Source organism: Adiantum capillus-veneris, chromosome 18, assembly GCF_014529385.1.
Source record: "Adiantum capillus-veneris isolate H3 chromosome 18, ASM1452938v2, whole genome shotgun sequence".
Classification (NCBI taxonomy): Eukaryota; Viridiplantae; Streptophyta; class Polypodiopsida; order Polypodiales; family Pteridaceae; genus Adiantum; species Adiantum capillus-veneris.
Window position 1 is genome coordinate 8829106 of NC_140948.1, and position 26173 is coordinate 8855278.

General features: G+C 40.2%; 1 protein-coding gene across 1 annotated transcript; it reads right to left on the reverse strand.

Annotated features, from left to right (window-relative positions):
• Window positions 1–1447: 1447 nt before the first annotated feature.
• On the reverse strand, window positions 1448–25805 carry LOC147435212 (uncharacterized). Its single transcript, XM_086487705.1, has 6 exons — window positions 25572–25805; window positions 25104–25259; window positions 24893–24986; window positions 18595–19076; window positions 17759–18202; window positions 1448–1615 (listed from the first exon to the last, which is right to left on the reverse strand). Exons 1-6 carry the CDS (start codon window positions 25803–25805, stop codon window positions 1448–1450), a joined length of 1578 nt encoding a protein of 525 aa, XP_086343831.1.
• Window positions 25806–26173: the final 368 nt, after the last annotated feature.

Below are 26173 nucleotides of genomic sequence, written 5' to 3' on the forward strand. Positions count from 1 at the left end.
TTTGACTTGCATAAAACATATGAAACATCAATTGCATTTTGAAAAATGTAATGAAAAAAATAAACAATAGACTTAATTTGAATATACCTTACCTTGACAATTTAAAGTATAAAAAAGAAATAATTTTAAAAATACAAATAAGATCAAATTTTAGCTGATTTGTATATACATGTGCTCATAGAGTTTTTTTATACCACATTTGCACTTTAAAAGAGGAATACAATTTTTTATATTGGTCAAAGTCCTCATATTCATCCAATAATTCATATGTATAATCACCTTGACTCTACACTAACCAAAACCAAATTAAATTAGTTAATAACTCAAACCAATTACTACAATATGATTTGTCTACACTTACCACCTATAGAGGTCCGACAATTGACTCAAATTGCTCGTCTAAGAGATGTCACGGTTCTCCAACAGCCATCACCAAGTATTGAATTTTGTGTGCCACTCTTGATCCGTGACCATCTCTCTCATCAGGGGCTAAGAGTGACATTTTCCTAAGTTAGCAAATAACAAAAGAAACTCATAAACTAAAACACTTTGTTCACCGGTTTAGGATCCAATTTATAAGAACTTACATATTTGACTACTTTGCCTCCTGAACCATAGTGTGTGGGAGTTTGTCTAGCCTGAGAATTGCATTGTTGACGATAGGATGAGCTTGTTGCAACTTGTTCATACTTTCTCTGCATTGCTTTTTTTTCAAATATATATATATATATATATATATATAGCCCTCCAGCCAATGCTCATTGGGGGCATTTGGAAATTGAGCATGCAAAACTGTCTTGATGTAGCGTGCATGACCGTGCTATTGATATGTGAATTTTACAAGACAATTCTTATACGTCGAATGTATAAGAATCTGAAGATGACGTTGAAACACCTTGTCTTGTGCTATACCAAAGTCCACTTTGCTGCCATACTTTACTCTCTAGTAGCATCTATGGATCCGTCAGTGTCCTCATCCTGTGCATCTAGAGAGGCATGCTCTAAAATAGGGGGCACCGTCCCCGTCCACTACCAAAGCAAGAAAATCCATAGGATTCCCCGCCACTCCACTTATCACAATGCTTGCTGCCCTGAGATGAAGGTTGATTCACGTTGCCAAAAGAAGTTTTTCAACGAGCTGTGGATTGTCCACAATGCTCGAGTGAAGCAGGAGTCAAATGGAATGGCATGGGGCCCTGTGATGAAAGGAGTGTGAGGCCCTGTAGCCGAAAGAGAATAGGTTGATAAGATGAGACTGTGGAAAGAGGTGTCATTGGTGTGAGGCTCTAGATGTACGGAGTCCCTCCCTAGTTCTCCCATGGCATTGATTTCTTAGAAAAAATGTAGTCCGCAAGTTGTTGTGGAGTGTAGCATCGAAGCAATGGAGGTACTCATCCCGCAAAGAGAGTACATGCTGGAAGTCTGGATCTACCACTAGAAAAGGAACCTAGGTAGATAGGATAGCACCTTTGTAGGTGTAAGACAACCATGCCTTTTCAAGAGTCAAATCCACTGGAGGCAACTTCCTCACTGGATGGGGGCCCATCTGGGAGGTGAACAAACCAAAGGAAGAATGACTAGGTTTCTCTTCAGTAGGTGGTCTCTCATCCGATATCTACATTAAAGGTAGGAAAGTCTTTAGACATAAGTAGGGGATGTTGAGATGTAAAGAGAAAGATAGAGAGAGAGGTACACAAACAAGACAAGAGACACACCACGTACACCCCCAAAGACTGATTCATATCGATGAAAAGATACATATGTATAGGTGAGACCAAGTTGAGTAGAGTGAGCCACATATAGATCCAACACCCCCACTTAAACAAAGGTCTCTAGATTTGGATGAAAAACCCTAAGGGATTTCAAGCAATCCCCTATACAAATGTGACAATATGAACCAACGATAATGATGAGAAAGCACATTAGGTATCTATGTACAAATATACAAGTGACCAAGAGGTCACAATGTGCAAATGTGGAATGTGCACAATGTATGGTAGCTATTATATTACAATGTGATATGTATAAAGTTACCATAGTAGCAGAGAGGCTAATCTAGAAAAAGTGAGGCTAAATCAACTCCAAGATCTGAGTGCAAGAGGATGAGGCGTGACTCACTGAGGCCTTTGGTAAGAATTTATGAAAACCTCTGGTCACTTGAAAAGTGTTTAATCATGATAGTGCCCTTGTGTACTTTATATTGGACATAATGATAATGCATAGAAATATGATATGACTTGTTATGTTGAACATAGTCTTTTGCAAGACTAATAGCGCTCTGGTTATCATACCACAAGGGTGTGCTAGAAAGAGTATAATGACCAATATCAACCAGCATTTGTCAAAGCCAAATCATCTCACGAGATGTAAGTGATATGGAAATATATTCAGACTTAGTCGTAGAAACTATAACACTGTGTTTTTTCTTACTGGTCCAAGAAAGAATACAATCATTTAGAAACAAGCAATTGCCACTAGTAGATCACATAGAGAAATGTGAACTCGTCCAATCTACATTTGTGTAACCCAAAAGAGAGAGAATGAAGCTTTGTAAAATTCAACCTTTGAGGGTCGTGAGGATCCCTCTGAGCCTCGCCATCAAATTTCAACCTTTGACACAACAATTTTGAGCTAAGATTTCTCTCTCTCCCCATTTTGATATAAAAACATCAAAAGTTACATCTGTAAAAGAGGCTTGCACTCAATCATCATAATACGCATACAAATTTGTGCCTATTTCCATTGTGTAGGCTCGTGAAATCATTCTCTACATCATTTTTTTTATCAATCATCATCATATTCGTTCTCATATCATGTTTGTCATTTGTGGGAGTTTGTCTAGACATTGCAATCACTCCAATGCTCCTTGACAACAGACATCTAGCACACTATCTTTTCTCTAGGTCCTCTCTACCTGTCTCCTTGGGCTTTGGGGTTTCTTTTGCACTTTCTATACTATTGTTATTGGGTATCTGGGGGGGTCTTTGGGTCTTTGCCCTCTTTTCCTTTCTTGCCCATATATTTACCAGACACATAGGGTCGAGAGGAAGGGATTTACAACTTAGAGTGATTGAGAGGGGTGCATGTAATTGTGTGGCATCCATTGTTGCATCAAGGGAGGTAGCACTTTTATTAGAGATTGAATTTATTGAGTTTCTATGATTCAACACAAGGGGATATTGGTAGCTCACATGGCCTTAAGGGTGAATGCGTGGGTTCAATACCTGTGCGGGACACATGGAGGAGGCTATGATTTTTGTGTAGGTAACTTGTAGATCCACGTGGATAGATGAGGGCCATACATCCCTCAGCTTGTTTCGTGTTTCTTATGGACGTGGGAGAGAGTGCTAGGAATCATTATTGGTGAGTGCACTCTCAATTTGAGCCATGAATTCATAAGAGCTCCAAGCACATTCCAGAAGGTACATAGTCAGTATACATCAAGATTTTAGACCTATCCAAAGGCATTGAACTTAAAGAGACCCAATTCATCCTAATAAAACTCAACTAGAGTTGTCCCATTTTTATCAATTTCACGCCAAAAAAAAACCCTAAACTTGGTAAATCTAGAGATATGTGTACACCCTGACATGTATGAGAGGTATGCTCTAAACCATTTGAGAATGCATGGTAATGCTAGAATCCATCCACATAGAGCATGAAACAAACACATAGATGACTCATAGGACGGGTTGAGACCCAGACAAACGAGTTCAATCCATGTCACCAATTTTTTTATTGTTTAGTTTCCAACAGCTTGGCTATGATGTTTTTAACCTACCTATCAAGTCTCACTTGACCTGGATATGATTTGACCAACAAACAATCATTTTTACCATTTTAGTGAATGAAAACCCTAGATTAATGAGCCTAATTTGTAATCCAGTGCTCCATTTGCCACCAATCTCGATACACGAGCTCTAAGCACCATCTAGAAAATAGACGTGTATTCCAATGTCAAAAACTGAGCCCAGAGCATGAGCAAGGTAGTATTGTTGTTTTTGAAAGAAGACTCAAAGTGAGCACAACACTCTACAAACAATCACTGCAACATAATGTGACATCAAGGGATGCCTCTCCCACTTTCAAAATCATAAGGCAACAACTACAGAAAGATAAGGAAGAGTCGTTGAGCCTAGATATGATGTGGAGAAGGGAGATGTTTGATACTAGGATACTTGAAGGGAAACTTCCCATTACAATTCATGAGAGCCAAGGATAGTATGAGAGTGTTTCTATTGCTTTCTCAAGGATGTTGCAGACATACGATGCCCTTAGTTCTCTGGGTGTTGATGGGGTTCAATTTCTTGTTGTAGGTATCACTAAGAGCTATGTTGCTCTTGCGGATTGGGGGGCATTGCAACTATGGTAGGAGCTACAATGTTTGCAAGCTCAGCATGCATGTAAGGCTTATGCAGGGGCTCTAACAACATCTATACATGACATGAATTCTATACATGCATTGGCCTTCTTTGACACTCGAGATGTGCAAGGAGCTTGGGGTCACAGTATCAGCTCATAGTTATGAGGATGTGATTGGTGTAACAATTATTCTGCATCTTTGATATGTCCTAACATGGGGAAGGCAAAAATCGCTTATGAAGAAGAAGAGAGGTTTAACGTTATAAGAAGCTATACCAAGAGACCTCAAAGATCTATCCATTATCTCAAGACCTCTTAACCAAGAGGCAAATGACATAACGAATTTTCTTATGGAGATTGGTGCTTGAGCCTCGCCAAGTTGAATCTTTCTAAATCAACTGAACTAACAAAGTCATGCATGTTTCCTCAAATGCTCAACTCTGAATTTTCAAAAAACAGTTCTAGTTTCACTGAGCAGGATGTTAAAGATATTTCTATGATAATAATGCATGTTGTATAGGAAATAGAAGAGGCATCACTGACAAGTATACCAAATGCTATCTGGGCTAGTTCTAAATCCTATGCAAAAGGAGGGTCATTAGAGGCATTTGTACAACACTTAAAGTGCACTATGAAAATGGATATGGAAGCCATGGAAATAGGTGGTGATGAGTCACTTGCAAGAATGCTATCATTTCAATTAAATCAAGAGATATTGGGATTTTTTCCTAGAATGAATTCTAGTCAAGTTTTATTGTGTGGCAATATATAATCCAATGGAGTTATGGTGGGCTTTGGAAAAGAGACGAGTCTCTTTGTACAAGCATGCTCTAAAGGGTTTTATAAAATTCCTCTAGCCTATTTAATTGTGAGGAATACAAGCAAGATGGGATATCAAAGGGAGAGAAGAAACTTAGAGCATGAATGAATTTTTTCCTAGAATGAATTCTAGTCAAGTTTTATTGTGTGTTAATAATTTGATGGAGTTATGGTGGGCTTTCGAAAAGTGGGGGGTCTCTTTGTACGAGCATGCTCTAAAGGGATTTATAAAATACCTGTAGCCTATCAAATTGTGAGGAATAGAGGCAAGATGAGATATCAAAGGTAGAAAAGAAACTTAGAATACAAACACCTTGCATGCCAGATTCAAGTCTACCTTAGAGACAACCATAGCCTCAGTGCAGTAGGGATCAAACAGATCTACATGCCATCTTAGCTAGTGGGACTTCTGTCATCATTTGTGACATCTATCACATACCAGGCCTTAGTCAACATATCCTTTCACTTACTACAGACATATCTACAAGGTCCTCCATTGAGTTTTTCCATGACTTCTATGTCACACTTCAAACTCCCTAGTGGAAAATTTGAAATCCTCAAGCTCCCTTTAAAGAATCGCTTGTATCTGATTCCAATCACCGAATCTGGCCATGTTGCTATGGTATATTTGACTTCAATTATCTCTCTACACTTAACCACAACAACATCTAACCCTCATGAGGCATTACAAGCTTGGGCATATCAATGGTCCCACACTCCATCTCGTGGCCAATAATCAACTATGCTTATGCCTAACACCAAACATGTCACCTATTGATATGTGTGAAGGTCGCGTCTTGGGTACAACAAGTCACAAGTCCTTCCATCGATACACGACACAAACTTATCATCTGAGTCAACTGGTCCATAGTAAGTTATGTGAACCCATGGAGTCGTTATAGTAGATTTAGGTGTTCTTGTGGAGATTGATCACTGCCTCTCTTCCTTGTGGTGAGCTGTTGTTGAAAAAAGGCATCTCCAATGGTAGATGCCCAGCTTGTCAAGCCAGGGAGACTATCAAACATACTTTTTCGAACTACAAAAATGTAAGGGACTAGTGGTTTTATATAATTCAGCATATACAGCCTTGAATTCCTGTCAAGCTGTCTGTCTTTACTTTTGAATTGTGTTGCAAACTCCCCGATGCAGCCTTAGATTTTTGTATGCAGTCACTCAGAGTTTTTCTCTTGTTATTTATTTGGAATGCCAGGAATTATTCTTGCTTTGAAAAAGTCTCCCTATGCAAGGTCACTATACATTGGGAAATTATCCCAAAAAAAATGTGGGAAGACTATGTCAGTATCTCAAACGACAAGTTGGGAGATAACTTTATACTAGTTATGAGGTTATTATGGACCCAAAAAAGACTTCATGTAATGTAAAGTAATGTAAATACACATATCAACAACAGAGAGAGAGAGAGAGAGAGAGAGAGAGAGAGAGAGAGAGAGAGAGATAGCTATTGAAGCTTCCTTGCATTCCTAGGTTTAAAATCTACTCTCAAGACTCTAATTTTGACTCTTATAAACTCTATACAGCATACCACGAGACCTTGGTGTTCAACAACCAGCTACTCTACACAAACTCAAGGGCAACATTTTGATGCCTTAAAGAACCTTGAATACAAGGAGATACATTAGTAAGCCTATCCTTTACAAAGCGTGCAGAAAAACAACAAAAATTTCAATGGCAGCAGAAACTGAAGATATAAATGATGTACGTAATACAAGCAGTTGAGAGTGTGATGTAGTGTCAAGAGTGCAGGCCGGTGGTTGTTGCAAAGATTCACTGTTTGGCTTCTAGATGTTCATCTGCTTCAGCATCAGTGCATTCCTCAAAGACTCTCTCTCTCTCTCTCTCTCTCTCTCTCTATCTATCTATCTATCTATCTATCTCTTCGTCTCTATCAAGAGCTTCACATCTTAAAATTGAGCATTTTCAACTCATGCACCATTTTTTTGTGGCTACTATTGAATTCTTAAAATCAAGCCTCTTCAACTCATGTGCCATTATTTTTAGGGCTACTACTGACTTCTCATGCAACTTTGGAACTTGAACTCTTAGACCTATGTCACACACGGACACGGACATAGTGTACATAGATCCTGGTTTGTATTGTGAATTTCCCAATACTCACTTGATCATTGGCAGCAACTCCTCCATGACTACCTCAACCTCCTATAAGACACCTCTTTGAGAGCAACCCTACTTGCTTTGGTTTACATTAAATGTTGGCTTGCTTGCTATCGTGGCCAAGAACCCATAGCCGATTGTTAGTAAAATGCAGAATTAGAATTTTTTCATATTGATCGTTTGTTATTGAGATGGTTATTATTCCATGGATTTGCTCCATGATGCCATGATGTGTTTCCATGATGATCACAAGTTGTTCGTACTAATAGTTTCATTGTTGATATGGTTATAATTCCATGGAGTTGTTCCATGATACCATGATGCGTTCCCATGATGATTAAAAGTAGTCTATACTGATCGTTCAATTTATTGATATTGATATGGTTATTATTCCATGGAGTTGTTCATGATGCCATGATGTGTTTCCACGATGATTAAAAGTCATTTGTAGTAGTGATCGTTCATTTTATTGATATGGTTATTATTCCGTAGAGTTGTTTTGTGATAGCATGACGTATTTTCATGGTGATTAGAACTTGTTCGTATTGGTGATTCATGACTGACATGATTTTGATTTATAGAGTTGTCTCATGATGCCATGATACATTTTCATGATGATTAAAAATCATTCGTATTGATCGTATTTCTTTGAGATGATTATTCTTCCATGGAGCTGTTCCATGATGCCGTGATGCTTTTCCATGATGATTAGAAGTTGTTTTCATTGATCTTTCCTCACTAATATGATTATTATTTGATAGATTTTTTTCATGATTGCATGATATGTTTTCATGATTAGAAGTCATTTATATTGATCGTTCATTATTGAGATGATTATTATTCCATGAAGTTGTTTCATGATATCATGATGCATTTTCATGGTGATTATAAATCATTCGTACAAATCATTTCTCATTGAGATGGTTATTCTTTTATGGAGTTATTCCATGATATCATTATATATTTCCATGGTGATTATAAGTTGTTTGTATGTATCATCTGTTACTAAGATGGTTATTCATTTATAGAGTTGTTCCATAATACCATGATGTGTTTTCATGGTCATTTATTTACTGAGATAGTTATTATTTTATGGAGTTGTTCCATGAGACATGGTGTTTTTTCATAATGACTATAAGTCTTTTGTATAGAGCGTTTTCTAGTGAGATGATTATTATTCCATGGAGTTGTTCCACAATACCAATGCAATTTTATGATGATTCCAAATTGCTTGTACTGATTGTTTCTTATTGAGATGCTTTATTTTTTTGTAGCATTGTTTTTATGGATGACTCAGTATAATTGAGATGTTTTTTGTTAGATATATCCTTTGAATACGTTGGTTTCATTACATGATGATTCATTATGATTGAAATAATTATTGTTACATGAAGTCAATTCATTATACCATGTTGTTGTTTTATGTTCATTTGTAATGTTTAATATGACCATTTTATGATGTCATGATAGTGTTTCATGATATTTTATTATGTTTATTACCGTAGCTTTTTCATAATGATTCATGATGATGTCATGTTACTATTTCACACTGACTCACAATGATTTGTATACTTGTTGCATGATGTCCTAGCACTCTTTCTCATGATGTATATTTGTTATGATGGAAAGAGTGATGCCATGGTACCTTTCCATGATAATTTGTGATGATTGAAATGATTATTATTTTATGGCTTTGCTTTATTATGCCATGATATTAGTTCATGTTCATTTGTAATGATTGAAATGATCATTTCATGAGGTCATGATATTGTTTTACTATATTATTTATTTGTAATGATTGTTTCATGATGTCATGATATTATTTCATGATATTTTTATATGTCTACTGTTTATTTCTTCATAGATTATCTCCATGACGTCGTTCCATGGTGATTTATTTCGCATCAAGAAAAACTACATTGAATAGAGTCCATACAAATAAGAGATCCCCATGGTAAAATTTGAGTATCGGCTTTGTACATATATGCACATGTTGCATGTATTTCATGTTAATTAGATTTAATAATATATACATGGATTTAATCTTGATTTAATATATTTTGTGTATTGAAGTATTACAAATCATCTCCAAATACAATATGTTACAAAAAGCCGTATACCCGTCATCTCATTATACATGCTATGAGAAAAGGAAACTAATGCTATGTAGCTACGGCTAGACTGATGTCATCTAATCAAACGTCTCATCGCATCCAAGTGGAGTATCTGTCGGATTCTACATTAAAAAACAATAAGACTTTCTGTAAGTATAAACATATAATTTACAAAACAATACAACCAATGGAATATAGCAAACCCTAATACTAACCATGCCACCGTGAGAACTCAGAATGTCCATCACGGCATTTAAGCCCTTTTTACCTGCGTACTCGGGCTCGTAGAATGTGGGGTCACGTCCTATCATCAACCATTGTTCAAAACATACAAACAATCCATTATGTTAGAATTTAAAAATACAAATAGATGTAACTACCAAACCTAAAGAGCAATGCAGAAACACATACAAAATCAGTCTCAAATGATTCCCACCCGTCGCTCCCCAAGTGGTGCGAGCTCCCTCCCTCTACTCACGCTTTGACTGCCTCCTTTTGTTGCTTCCACTTGTCAGGATTCTCACGCACTACTCGCTTTGAATTCTTCCAATCTTCTTTGGCCAGCCAATCTGGTCTGTTCCACCCATGCTTTATTGCTTTTTGTACTTCAGAACACCTGTGCTTGCATTAGTCGCACATTCGAACCTTCATCAATTCTTGATTAAAGCGCTCATCCCAACTTGACAACGAGAAACTTGTCATGCAGCATGCTAATGACTTTGTCTTAAAGTCACTTGGCACTTCACTCCAGGTGTTTAGTATGTAGTGTCTAAACACCTGAGAACAAAGACCACGCATGCGGGAGATCACCTTCTTGCCTTCATCATCCAAGATGATGCTGCAACTGATGTTGACGGAGTACGGCAAGCCCTCTCGCCTCTGACGTGTGAAACTGGGTCTCTTGTTAGGGGTCTCTAGTGGTGTGTCGATGGGGTTACAGATGTCAGGTGTCTCCGTTGGAGTCTGGGCCCCAAAGCGAGGAGTGTCGACTGGGGTGACTCCCAAATGCTCCAAAACAGAGGGAGATGCTGAAGGAGTAGAACGACATGATGGTGCTCTAGAGCGATGATGATCCTTGTACCACCTCCTCTGCTGGGGTGACAAAGAAGAAAGAAACTCATCATTCTCCATAGCCACATTAAATGCAAGAACATTTAATCTTAATATTGAATGGAGAAGAAAACATGGACAAGTAGAGGGAGAGAGAGAGAGAGAGAGAGGACTCATAAAAGGAGAGGGATTCCTATGTAGTGAGATTCCTGTGAAGTTCTTGTGAATTTATCTCTCGCGTGAATTCTACGTATCTTGTAAAAGCACTACGCTCCGAGTGCAATGGAGACTAAGACTGCAATCGCGAAGGAGGTGATCTGTCTATGTTCATAGATGTTGCTCGCCCCTCCACTAGATCTAGTTGATCGGGTGAAAGAGACTCTAAGAAGCAGCAGTAGTGCTTCTTAGCGTCTCTTTCATCCGATCAACTAGATATAGTGGAGGGACGAGCACAATTTATGAGCAGAGATCGATCACCTCCTGCAGGATTTCAACCTCAATCTCCATCGCATTCAGAGTGCAGTGCTCATTGACATATCAGATTTTCACCACACATCGAGGAGTGTCCCTGCTTGTGAGAACATACTTGGAGCATACATACCTGGAGTGGACAGAATGACGATTAAACACAATTTAAATTTCTCGAGTATAGCATATAGACAGAAATGGACAAAAAGCCACATGAATACAATATATATTATAAAACAGAGCAAAATTGTTCAAATACAATGTTTATGGCTTTAAGAGGTCTCTCTCTCATCCTCGCATAGCTCAGCATAACTCCCTATATCTATATAGAGATCTCCGTTTAGGCAGATGTCCTCCGTTTCATTTTGTAGATTCTATGCATGCATCCCATAGAGAGTAGCAGCTTGATGCTCGTGTGGCACCAGCTCAACTGAGCATCTTCTTCAATATCCTGCATTGATGCCGTTGTGATTGGCACATGGTAGCCCTCATACGTCCGTGCACTACGAGGGGCTACCTCTATGACGTACCACCAGTTTGATGCAGACTTTGTAGGATGAAATATCACATGCCAGAGCCACATAACTTACATGAGAGCTTCCAAGCACATAACTTCTAAAATTGGATGTTAACTATTTACATGCTTACTTGTTCACAATGCTCCGGTAGTACAAAAGTGTCTCTTAGGTCGATCCATCTTTTAGTTGAATCCACCTCAAGGAAACCAGACTCTCCTCTACTCACAGTAGAGTTGCAACCCTCCATGTTTATCTTGAACCATTGCATGTCGAACAAGTCGACAAAAGTACCTCTTTAATCGATCCTCAAAATCTCTTGTAGCGTGCCGAAGTAAGTGAGTTCCACCACCACAGGATCTACATCAGAGGACTGTCGTTGACTAGACTGTTCAAATTTTTCCATGATTCCACAATCTTTAGTAAAATGCTTTGTGTCGATCCGTTCCACCCTAAAACGTCGACCTTTACACCATGTTGTTGTGTATGACTTATACTACAACCATCAAATATTATGAGTGGCCGTTCAAACATCTAGGAAGTCACTAGTCGTACATTGCGAACTTACCTTGGTTGCGTAACCCTGAGAGTACTCCCACTCCTCCTCAATCACTTCTTCACCGCACTGTTGTGTACTTTTCAATTGGTTGTGCAACCATCTTAAGCTCATGAATGTTGGTAGGCTCTCCAGGCTTGCCGGATAATGCATCGGTGGTCGTCTTCCTCATCTCCACTCGATCCATGCCCTTTGTCACTCTTGATTTGCATCCTCGTATTCTAAAATCCACTTTTGCATCACCGGACTGTGAATCATGCAAATCCGATTGATTTTAGCCTTTAGATCTTCCGTCATCTTCTTCTCAACACCGAGATTGGACATGACAATCGCAAATATGCGCTCATCATATATGGTTCGCCATAGCGTGTCTCGAGATTTAAAAAATCCATCTAGCCACTCTCCAATGTAAACTAGAGACTCTGATACCAGCCAACCCTTAGGACGTGCCTTCTGATGCACATATTCCTTGAGTGTTTTCATGAAATGTTCTAAAAAGAAAATCCATTTGGAATGTACTGTGCCAGCTATTTCCACCTCATCAACTATGTAAACAAGAAGATACACTTGAATGGTTAGCATGGTAGTAGGAAAGTGTTTCTCAAACATGCCCACAACCTCTGCAGCATTTAGTTTGGAAAATGGTATAAAATCTACATTGATCTCCTTTTGTGAGATCCATTGCACCAACTTCGCAAGTTTGTAGATTGTGTTACGGACATCAGGAGACAAACATCTCTCAATGGCCACCGGTAAAATAAACTGCAAAACACGTCTAGCAATGATATTAAAGTCTACACACGAATTTGTTACACAATTCTCACTATGATATATTCCACTTCAAAGATACCTCACACGTTTTATGCGAGTCATGTGACTTCAAACTGGTAATCTTTTCTTCTTTAGTGAAACACGTTCGGAGCGAGTGCATAACACCAGTGGGGGTCCTCATAGATCGAATGGTCTCTTTTACTTTGCGCTCTTGGTCTCTCGTCAAAATCCATGGCACTTTAGCGAGTTTTATCGATCCATCATATGTTGTCTGCGTCCAATATTCATCCATACGATCCACATTTCTAAGGTCAACCCTGGCTCCCAAAAAATCTTTCTTGCTAGTTAGATGGTCCCACAGCAGATTACCAACATTCTTGAATACGTGCACTGGATTAAGAAAGTGATTGATCATGAGTCTAGGCCAATATGGTAACTTGTACCATAGAGAGAGTCTCTTTATCCCTGGGGGCAAACCGTCATCACACATCTCCTTCTACTCTAGCCATGCTTATGCAGACATCCTCCGTGGCTCTCCTCCCAAAAAGCCATCGTGTAACACATGATTCTCTGGAAGATACCCTTGATGACCTTCATAGATTTGCTTCTTCAATGAGGGCGCCTGATGTGTATTAAGTCTAGGTCCACATGTGACACATGGTTTGTATCCACTTGTTTGAAGCCTTGCATGTATACACATGACAATAGGTAAGCTTGAGAAAAACCAAGATTTAGAGTGCTTGAGTTTGAGTGTAAATTACCTGAGCATTCTGTTAGTCGAGGATAGTCATGCATGGTCCACATTAGAATGCCTCTGATCAAAGAATTCCGTCGACCTGGGTGTCGGCTCATATCTACCACTTCTATGCCAATCCACAATTGTTGTATCTCGTCCAATAGTGGACAAAGATACAAATCCATATTCTTCACTTTATACCACGCCTGCACAATCAAACTTAGCCATAGCTGCCCCTTCTTGGTAGTCCACGGGGGAATGTTATAGTTGATGATGACAATGGGCCATACACTGTAAGAAGTTGATCTTTGACCAAATGGATTTACGCCATCCATAGCTATACCTAGGTGCAAATTTTGAGCTTCCCTAGCAAAATCCGGCCATGTTTTGTCTATATGTTTCCAGGCTGCGCAATCTACAGGAATCCGTAGCACACCATCCGAAGATTTATTCTCCCCATGCCATGATGCTAGGGCGTCCATGGACTTACATTCAAAGAAATGCTTGATGCGAGGAAGCAGAGAAAAATGTTGCAAAACCTTTTGTGGATTTTTCGTTCCATGGAGATCTACTCGATATCTCTCGGAATCACATTTCGGACACTTCTCCATGTCTATGTATTTCCCTCTGAAAAGAATGCAGCCGTTAGGACAAGCGTGAATCAAATTGTAATCCATCCCCAAGTTTTGCAAGATCTTTCTTGCTTCCTCTCTGGAATCTGGCATCACATTATCAGCTGGCAATATGTGCTCTTTGAGCAATCTACACAGTGCAAAAAATGTGGTACACTTGTGTAAGTAATCTATCAAATCATTATACATCTAGAGTTTTTTATTAAAGTAAACACATTGTAATAGATCACCTGAAAAGTGTTGTGACGCTAGTGTCCCTCTATCCAAACTTTACCTGCATGCTGAGAAGAATGAGGAGCACCTTCAATCTAAATACACTTGCCATACCAATATACAATTGCGTATCGGCTTCACTTCTCATATCATCATAGATAAGCCTCTCTGAATCCATGACCGTCTCAATCATTTCATTGATCTCGGGCTCAAACGTTGCCTCGTTGGGAATGTGGTATGCATGATCATCGTCTAAGCTGTCAGAGGCTACATCTTGTGGCCTCATGTATGCTGCTTGACCAAAGCGCCTGCGAACACGTCTATTGGGTTGCAAGATTGCTGCCTATTGGCCAGCGTCAGAGTCCGACGAGTTATAATTGGCAACAAATCGATCTATAATAGATGGATGAACTCGCCAAATTTGCAAACGTGCTGCAAAAAAACGTTTCTTGTCCGTCGCACAACATGCTTGCATTGATTACAAGGACATAAGATCCTTGTTGAAAGATAGGTGTTTCTGTTGGACGACCCCACATCCTCATCACTACTAATAATGAAGGTAAAAACCTTATAACCTAGACATAAATTTAATCTTCTATTGGCATCCTCTCTCTCTCTCTCTCTCTCTCTCTCTCTCTCTCTCTCTCTCTCTCTCTCTCTCTCTCTCTCTCTCTCTCTCTCTCTCTCTTTGTGCACACTATAAACTACCTCCACTACAAGAGGTTGTGTGCTCTTGTGACGCTGTTAGCGACGGAAATACACTGGGTTTTTATAACCCCCGGCATCGCTAAAACCGTCGCTACGAGAGCGTCGCTATATGCGTCGCTATAGGAGTCGCTATATGCGTCGCTATAAGCATCGCTATATAGCGACGCATATAGCGACGTTTACACAGAAGACTATAGCGACGCTCATAGCGACGCTACAGAGCCATAAATAGCGACGCCCGAGAGATTTTTTTTTTGGTGGTAGGGCATTGAATGCCCTGCCACCCATCAACCATATTGTACTTGATTCACTTTTTAAAAAAAGTGCAAGGGTAGATAATAAACCCAAAATAGTCACCCACAAGACGCATTGTTTGCAAAATTGACAATTGTACACATCATAGGCAAAATGAATTGATTGGCAAATGTAATAATGACAATTGTACAACATCATAGGCATAAAGAATTGATTGGCAAAAGGAACTGCGGTGACAAATGTAATAATATACATGGTTCAAAAAGATGTATAAAATCCGTCTCATGATACATAAGCTATGAGAAACCCTAAACTAATGCTATCTATCTACGGCTAAACTGACGTCGTCTAGTCAGACGTCTCATCGCGTCCAAGCGGCGTATCTGTCGGATTCTGCAAAAAAAGACAATAAGACAGCTTTCAGTAAGTATAAACATATAACGACATTTATAAAACAATACAAAAAATAAAAAAGAGTAAACCCTAATACTAACCATGCCGCCGCGAGAACTGAGAATGTCCATCAGGGCGTTTAAGCCCTTCCTGCCTACGTACTCGCGCTCGTACGGTGTGGGATCACGTCCTGTCATCGACCACTGTCAAAACATACAAAGATTTCATTATGTTAGAACTAAAAAACTCATAAACCCTAAACTATCGAACATAAAGAGCAATGTGAAAACACTTAAAAAATCGGCCTCAAATGATGCCCATCCACCGCTCCCCAAGTGGTGCGAGCTCCCTGCCTCTACTCGCGCTCTGGCTGCATCCTTTTGTTGCTTCCACTTGTCGGGATTCTCGTGCGCTGCTTTCTTCGCATTCTTCCAATCTTCTTTGGCCAGCCAATCTGGCCTGTTCCACCCATTCTTGATTGCTTTTTGCACTTTGGAACGCTTGTGTTTGCAGTATTCGCGCATTCGAATCTTCATCAGGTCTTCATTGAAGCGCTGATCCCGTGTTGGAACGGGAAACTCATCATGAAGTATGCTGATGACTCTGTTTTTTAAATCACTTGGTACTTCACTCCATTTTTTTAGTATGTAGTGTCTAAACAGCTGAGAGCAAAGACCACGCATGCGCGAGATCACCTTCTTGCCGTCATCATCCATGATGATGCTGTCGCTGATGTCGACGGAGTAAGGCAAGACCTCTGGCCGGTGACGCATGAACCTGGGTGTCCCGGCAGGGGTCTCGAGCGGCGTGTCGATGGGGGTACGGACGTCAGGTGTCTCCACTGGCGTCTGGGCCCCGAAGCGAGGAGTGTCGAGTGGGGTGGCTCGTGGCGGAGTAGGTAGAGGTGTGTAGCTTCTAGGAACAGTCATAGAAGAGGCAAGTCGAAAACTCAGAATTTTCAATCAAAAGATGTGAGCGCGAGTAGAAAAGAGCGTTATACACCATGGAAGGTACTTAGAGAGCCAGAGCTTTTACAACACGGACCAAAATTGTTCAAATACAATATTTGTGGCTTTAAGAGATGTCTCTCTCATCCTCGCATAACTCAGCATAACTTCCTATATCTATATAGAGCTCTCCGTTTAAACACATATCCTCTGTTTCATTTTGTAGCTCCTCTGCATGCACCCCATATAGAGTAGTAGCATCTTGATGCTCGTCTGGCACCACCGCAGCGGCTTCTGATTGAGCATCTTCTCTGATCTCCTCCATTGATGTTGTTGTGATTGGCACATGGTAGCCTTCATACGTCCTTGCACTACGAGGGGCTACCTCTATGACGTACCACCAGTTTGATGTAGACTTTGTAGGATGAAATATTACCTGCCAGAGCCACATAACTTACATGAGAGCTTTCAAGCACATAACTTGTAAAAGGGGGATGTTAACTATTTACATACTTACTTGTTCACAATGCTTGGGTAGTACGAAAGTGTCTCTTAGGTCAGTCCATTTCTTAGTAGAATCCACCTCAAGAAAACCAGACTCTCCTCTACGCACAGTAGCGTTGCGACCCTCCATGATTATCTTGAACCATTGCACGTCGAACAAGTCGACAAAAAATCCTCTGTAATCGATCCTCAAAATCTCTTGCAGCGTGCCGAAGTAAGTGAATTCCGCCACCACAGGATCTGCATCAGAGGAACGTCGTCGACTAGACTGTTCAAATTTTGCCATGATTCCACAATCTTGAGTAAAACGCTTTTTGTCGATTCGTTCCACCCTAAAATGTCGACCTTTACACCATGCTGCTGTGTATGACTTATACTACAACGAACAAAGATTATGAGTGGCCGTTCAAACGTTTATAAATAAAGTCACTTGCTAGTCGTACATTGCAAACTTACCTTGGTCGCGCAACCCCGAGAGTACTCCCACTCTTCTTCAGTCACTTCGTCACCGCATTGTTGTGCGCTTTTCAATTGGTTGTGCAACCATCTTAAGCTCATGAAGGTTCGTAGGCTCTCCAGAACCGTTGGATAGTGCATCGGTGGTCGTCTTTCCCGTCTCCACTCGATTCGTGCCCTTTGTCGCTCTTGCTTTGCATCCTCATATTGTGAAATCCACTTTTGCATCACTGGATTGTGAAGCATGCAAAATCGGTTGATTTTAGCCTCTAGATCTTCCGTCATCTTCTTCTCAACACCGAGATTGCACATGACAATCCCAGATATGCGCTCATCATCTATGGTTCGCCATAGCGTGTCCCGGGATTTATCAAATCCGTCTAGCCACTCTCCAATGTACACTAGGGACTCTGATACCAACCAACCTTCTGCCATGCTACCCTCTGGACGTGCCTTTTGAGGCACATATCCCTTAAGCGTTTTCATGAAACGCTCTAAGAAGAACATCCATCTGGAATGAACTGTGCCTGCTATTTCCACCTCATCAACTATGTGAACAAGAAGATGCACCTGAATGGTTAGCATTGTAGTAGGAAAATGTTTCTCAAACATGCACACAAGCTCCGCAGCATTTAGTTTGGCGAATGGTATGGAGTCTACGTTGATCTCCTTTTGTGAGATATATTGCACCAGCTTTGCAAGTTTGTAGATTGTGTTACGGATGTCGAGAGACAAACATCCCTCAATGGCAACCGGTAAAATAAACTGTAAAGTATGTGTAGCAATGATATTAAAGTCCACATTTTATGCAATGATATTAAAGTCCACTATGAACGTACCTGACACATTTTATGCCAATCGTGTGACTTCAAACCGGTAAGCTTTCCTTCTTTAGTAAAACACGTTCGGAGCGAGTGCATTACGCCAGTGGGGGTCCGCAAAGATCGAATGGTCTCTTTTACTTTGCGTTCTTGGGCTCCTGTGAAAATCCATGGTGCTTTAGGGAGTTTTATCGATCCATCAGACGCTATTTGCGCCCAATATTGCTCCATACGATCCACATTTCTAAGGTCAACTCTGGCTCCCAAAGTATCTTTCTTGCCGGTCAAATGGTCCCATAGTAGATTACCCACATTCTTGAATATGTGCATTGGATCGAGCAAGTGATTGATCATGAGTCGGGGCCAGTATGGTAACTTGTACCATAGAGATAGTCTCTTCATCCCGGGAGGCAATCCGTCATCGCACATCTCCTTCTGCTCTAACCATGCTTGTGCAGACATCCTTGGTGGCTCTCTTCCCAAAAATCCGTCGCGTAACACATGATTCTCTGGAAGATACGCTTGATGACCTTCGTAGATTTGCTTCTTCAGTGAGGGTGCCCTACGTGCATTCAGTCTAGGTCCACATGTGACACATGCTCTGTATCCGCTTGTTTGAAGCCCTGCATGTATACACATGATAATAGATCAACTATGGGAAAAAACAAGATTTACAGTGTCTGAGTGAGGAGTGTCAATAGATCACCTGAGCATTCTGTTAGCCCGGGATAGTCATGCATGGTCCACATTAGAATGCCTCTGATCAAAGCATTCCGTCGTCCTGTGTGTCAGCTCATATCCACCACCTCTATGCCAATCCACAATTGTTGTAGCTCTTCCAATAGTGGACGAAGATACACATCCATATTCCCCACTTTATATCGCCCTGGCACAATCAAGCTTAGCCATAGGTGCCCCTTCTTCGTAGTCAACCACGGGGGAATGTTGTAGTTGACGATGACAACGGTCCATACACTGTAAGATGTTGATCTTTGACCAAATGGATTTACGCCATCCATAGCCTGGCCTAAGCGCAAATTTTGAGCTTCCCTGGCAAAATCCGACCATGTTCCATCTATATGTTTCCACGCTACGCAATCTGCAGGAATTCGTAGCACACCATCCGAAGATTTATTCTCCTCATTCCATGATGCTAGGGCGGCCATGGACTTACATTCGAAGAAATGCTTGATGCGAGGAAGCAGAGGGAAATGTTGCAAAACCTTTTGTGGAATTTTTGTCCCGTGGAGATCTACTCGATATCTTTCGGAATCACATTTCGGACACTTCTCCATGTGTATGTATTCCCCTCTGAAAAGAATGCAGTCATTAGGACAAGCCTGGATAGAATTGTAATCCATCCCCAAGTTTCGCAAAATCTTTCTTGCTTCATATCGGGAATCTGGCATCACATTGTCAGCTGGTAGTATGTGCTCTTTCAGCAATCTACACAACATAAAAATATGATACAATCGTGTAAAAATCTATCAGATCATTATACATTTAGAGTTTTATTAAAGTAAACTAATTGTAATAGATCACCTGAAAAGCGCTGTGACGCTACTGTCACTCCATCCAAACTTTGCCTGCATATTGAGAAGAACCAGGAGTGCTTTCAATCTAGACATACATGCTCCATTATACAATGGCGTATCGGCTTCACTTTTCATATCATCATAGATAAGCCTTTCTGAATCCATGATCGTCTCGATCATTTCATCAGTCTCGGACTCAAACATTGCCTCGTTGGGAATGTGATCTGCATGATCATCCCCCGAGCTGTCAGAGGCTACATCTTGTGGCCTCAAATATGCTGCTTGACCAAAGCGCCTGCGAACATGTCTATTGGGTTGCAAGATTGCTGCTTGTTGGCCAGCGTCAGAGTCCGACGAGTTATAATTGGCAACAACTCGATATATAATAGATGGATCAAACTCGCCAAATTCACGAACGTGCTGCAAAGAAACACGTCTTGTCCGTCGCACAGCATGCTTGCATTGATTACAAGGACATAAGACCCTTGTCGAGAGATAGGTGTTTCGGTTGGACGGTCCCACATCCTCGTCGCTACTCATAATGAGGATAAAAAACTTATAACCTGGACAACAAATTTAATATTCTATTGGCATTCTTCGTCTTATCTCTCTCTCTCTCTCTCTCTCTCTCTCTCTCTCTCTCTCTCTCTCTCTCTCTCTCTCTCTCTTTACCTCACATTCTCTAGTCATGTCCAATCCCCGCACACCTCGGTCTAGAGGTGCACGGAGATCAGAACCACCCGGTTATAATCTCGTCTTTATTGGTCAATACCTATATTTGTGGGTACAAGAAATCTACACACCCACGTCTACATGATACTGCATGTAGTGGACAAAACCCCTTTGCCTCTTCTCTAGCTATAGCACTTCACAGCATCTTAACATCTTTTCACATTAGATCTTTTCACTGTTCGTCTAACTCTAAACCCTAAACCGTAAGTAATTCTTGCGTGGACTCGATCTAACGTAAATAAGCGTAAATCTAAATAAACGTAAATCTAACTAAAAATAAAGCTAAATCTAATTTAACGTAAGTCTAATGACTAGAGGTTGTCTAGATGGTCATTGTGTCGGGGATGTAGTGACTCTTGCCGCCCTGAAGATCCACCTTCTTCCCTATCTTCTGAAGACATTTCACCAGTACTTTTGGATCGACGGAGCCCACCATGAGTGAAGGCAGCAATACCCTATATTCCATTGAGGGCTTTCTTCACCCGCTTCATGCAGGCATCGTAGTCTATGGAGACCTAAATCTAATCTAATATAACGTAAATCTAAATCTAGCTTAAATAAACGTAAATCCAGTTAAAAATAAACCTAAATCTAATTTAATGTAAGTCTACATATAACCTAATCTTTAACGTCTTTTAAGATAGTTTCCTACGACGTTATAACTCTCTTCTTCTTGTGTGTGTGCGCATGTGTGGATGTGTGTGCCAATAAAAAGAGATAAATGGTATAACCTTTCTATCACCCATGCCAAGTATGATAGATTGATTATGCCATTTCCCTCTTGAATAATAGGTCTTGAGTTCAACTCCTCGTCGGCTAGATCTTTAGGTCTTTTAATTTTAATTAGTTTCCTACGACGTTAAATTAGTTTCTCTCTCTTTCTCTCTCAATGTGTGTGCGTTTTTTTGGATCGTATGCATGTTTTCTCTCTCTTTTCCTCTCTCAATGTGTGCGTTTTTTGTTTATGCATGTTCTCTCTCTCTTTTCCTCTCTCAATGCGTGCGTTTTTTGTTTATGCATGCTCTCTCTCTCTTTTTCTCTCTCAATGTGTGTGTGCATTCTTTGTTTATGTATGTGTGTGTGCGTTTTTGTTTTTGTTTGTACTCTCTCTCTCTCTCTCTCAAAAACACTATGTGTGTGTGTGTATGTGTGTGTGTGAGAGAGAGAGAGAGGGAGAGAGAAAGAGGGGAAGGGAACATGAGAATGAGAAGAGGGAAGGAGCATACCTGGCTCTCCTTCCTCTCCTCGCGTGTGTGTGGAGAAGAAAGAGAGAGAGAGAGAGAGAGAGAGAGGGAGAGCGTTGCCTGCTCCTTGCTTGAGGGCGCCGAAAAACTCAGATCTGAGATCTGAGTTTTTGGGCGCGCTCGGTTATTTTTTTACCCCAGCCGGCGTCGCTATGAGCGTCGCTATAAGCGTCTCAAATTTCTTTGTAAATTTGCGACGCTCATAGCGACGTCGGGAATTTTTTTTTTGAGCGTCGCTGTGTGAGCGTCGCTAATATGAATAGCCTCTTGTAGTGCTCACATTCTCTAGTCATGTCCAATCCGCGCACACCTCGGTCTAGAGGTGCACGGAGATCAAAACCACCGGGTTATAATCTCTTCTTTATTGGTCAATGCCTATATTTGTGAATACAATAAATCTACACACCCACGTCTACATGATAGTGCATGTAGTGGACAAAATGCCTTTGCCTCTTCTCTAGCTATAGCAATTCACAGCATCTTAACATCTCTTCACACTAGATCTTTGTTCTAGGGAATACTTAGCACATTACATGTTGGCCTCCAATCTTAGTATCATGCCATTGAAAGCTTTCCAACTTAAGGCCGCATCTGTAGAGAGGAAGAGAGGGATCGCCGTTCGCCTAACAATCCCGAAGGTAGACTAAAACTAAATCCAAAATCTAACCTAATTGAACATATGGTAATTCGTGGCTAATTGAATTTGTTTAGTGTGTCAGATTTTGATGGGAATATACATATTGTTGTGTAAGTAGTGTTTGATCTTTGGGCAAATCCTTCATTGACATGCACTAAAATCTAACCTAAATCTAATATATTCTTAAATTGAACATAAATCTAGATCTAATCTAATCTGAAACTCAAAATAAACCTAAATATAATCTAATCTTAAATCTAACCTAAACCTAAATGTAATCTAACTTAAATCCGAAGCTAATCTAGTTAATCTCAAATCTTATCTTAACACTAGTCTTGTAAAAAATCAGCCACTTTTGTGGCTTTTTGAGACTTTTGTATTAAAAAAAAAAACACTATGTTAGTCTAACCTTAAGTCTAACCTAATTTTAAATTTAGCATAAATTTTAAATATAAGTTAAATGTAATCTAACTTAATCTTAGATCTTAATCTAACCTAATTTTAATTAAATGTAATTTTAAATCTAACCTAACCCTAAATCTTAATATAACATCTCATTTCATATTTTCTCTACTTTTTTAATCTCTCTCTCTCTCTCTCTCTCTCTCTCTCTCTCTCTCTCTCTCTCTCTCTCTCTCTCTTTCTCTTTGTGAAAATCCTTTTGTTACATTTTTACATTTTGTGTAGTATCATGAGACACCTCTGTTTGAGGTCCAGCCTTTTAAGTGCCACAATGTCTTCCATCATCGTGAGTTTGATAAGCTCCACAGGAAATGAGCTACCAAAAATCACAATGTGATCATACATAACCTTATTCCTCAAGTCCCATATAATCCATAAGAACCTAGTACTGAAAGACAACAGACAAAAGGACATAGCATCATCCTTAGAAGACAACAAACCAAATATACATTTGAATTTAGAGATTTTACAATTCCATGCCTCATTCCACCAATGTCTGGCCCACTACCACCACTCAACAACCACAGTACAATGCCAAAATACATGTCTAATAGTCTCAACTCTGTTACATCTGGGACACTTCCCATCACCAATGTTTTTTTTAAACATTACATCAGCATTGGGGAGTCCCCCAATCAAGCATCTCCACCAGAACACTTTGAACTTAAATGAAGCCTGACAGTGCCATATTCTAGAGAATAGCTGAGACCACAAATCACTATCTCTATTCATTGCCCATATTTTATTGCATTTGTCCTGAATTGTGAGGGGAGGAAGCAAGATCCTGTAAAAATCTCTTTTCTATGAAGTCCACCAGTTCTTTTGAGCATCTGGGAAGGACCAGTCTCTGAATCGGTCCTCCTCCAAGGTATTGATAGGTACCTGCAGGTTGTTGACTGAGGCACATAGCAGGTTCCATGGTATTCTGAAGCCATAGTGTAGCCTGAGGTGTCTTCTAGCTGTCAAAAAAGTACTAAACCTGGACTCAGAGTCTACCACTTGACCAATGGAGCAGATGCCCTTCCTGAAAAAGGAAAGGGCATTCCTCCCCAAAGCTTTAGTAGGCACAACTCTAAAAACAAAACTCCAAAATACATTTTCAACTGAAAGAGAGTTGCGCATGTATCTCATTCTCCCCTGCCAATTCACAAGTGCGAAGACATGCTTCGAGGACACTATCAGCATATTTGAAATATCATAACCAGTTTTAATAGGGGCAGCTGTAAAAAATTTGTCCCAATCACTCAAAGACCAGCAGCCATGAAAATAGAAGACAGAGGATCTGATCGGACCCCATATGCATACAACCCAATCATGTGAAGGATGCAGCATGTATTTAATAAAAGTTTCCCTTCTAGCCAGAGCATGCAGCAGGTTCATAATTCCACAGACTCCCATGCTTTAGGAAAGAGCTAATACATCCTAAGCAACCCAAAAAATTGAAACTCTCTTACAATTCCACGAAAATATATTCATTACTGAGTTGAAGATCTGCAGATTTTTTTTAGACCAAGGCAGACAAGGAAAAAAATACAGCAGATATGGCATAAGAATAGATTGAATTATCCTCAATCTGACATGTAGTGGCCACTCCTCATAGTGCCATGAAGCAACTTTACTATAAACTCTGTTGAGCACCCAGTCCTGCAATTCAACATGCACCCCTATAGGATACCCTAAATGCCTGAAGATATGACCCTTAGGAAATCCCCCCCCCCCCCCCCAAATGAGAGCATTGAAACCAATAGCAAAGACATCAATTAGAGTGGATTTGAGCATGTTAATTTGCAACCCTGATGCAACAAAAAATTTCCCCAAGGCAGCCATACATCTCAGAACATTCACATCGTTAGCCTTCAAGAATATAAAAGTATCATCTACAAAGCCCTGACCCAGTATCTGGCCTCTTCCAGTGGAGACTCCCTACACAATATGTTTCTGTGCAAGAGAGTCAAGATAAGAGAAAAAGGGGTGAGTAGCAACTGCAAATAACAAAGGGCTCAAAGGGAAGCCTTGCCTAACAGATTGTCCTATGTGGACCTTGTTAGACATTCTGCCATTCACTAAAAGTCTAGACCAAGCACCTTTACCCAGCATGAAAATGCAGTTGACAATCCTAGGCCCAAAGCCCATCTTTTGTAAAACCCCAGCTATGAAGTCCCACTGAACTGTGTCAAAAGCCTTCTCATAGTCCACCTGCAGCAGTATCATATCCTGAGAGGATCTCTAAGCATGTTCTATTCCAAGTTGGACTGATAGAATGTTATGAAAAATGGATCTACCCAAGATGAAACTTGATTGAGCTTTATGAATAATATTTCTAAGAAGAGGGCTCAGCCTCATGGCCACAGCTATGGATATGGGTCTTCAATGATTCAAACCTTTTGGAAAGTGCTGCTTAGGGGTAAGCTTGATAAGTTTCTATTTGAGACAGGGGTCCATGTATCGAGCTGACCATGAGGAGTTTATAAGAGACAGTATGATACCTTTTAGATCATTCCAAAATGCCAGCACAAACTCTTTTGATATTCCACAAATACCATGAATTTTCTCATTGCCCAACTTTGATAAAGCATATTTAACCTCTGTCTCCTCGAATGGTGCTTCCAATCTCCTTGCATCAGTCTGCTCAATACATGAATCCATAGTATCTAACAATTCCTTAATAGCAGTATCCCTGCCAGGAGGCTGAGTCTTCTTCTCAGATAGAATCTCCGAGTAAAATTTTTCATAGTATTGCATGATGTTAGTAGGGCTGGATATTTCAGTGTCATTCTCAATCTATAAACAATGCATCAAATCTCTCTTCCTCTTAGCTTTCAGTTTGTTAAAAAATCCCTTGGAGAGATCATTATAGTCCTGTAGTGCATGAAACCTGCATAGAAATCTACATTTTGTGGCCATTTACAAATCATCTTGTTTCAATACATCTCTGGCCTGCTGTAGTTCCACAAGTTGCTCTTGACACAGTTCGGTGATCTTAGCCAACTGAGTGAAATGCTCAATTTTGTCTTGAGCAGATTAGCATTTCCCCCTTCTGAATGCAGCATTCTTCTTCCCATATTTCCTTAAAATATGTTTCAAATCAGAGCATATATGCATCCAGACAT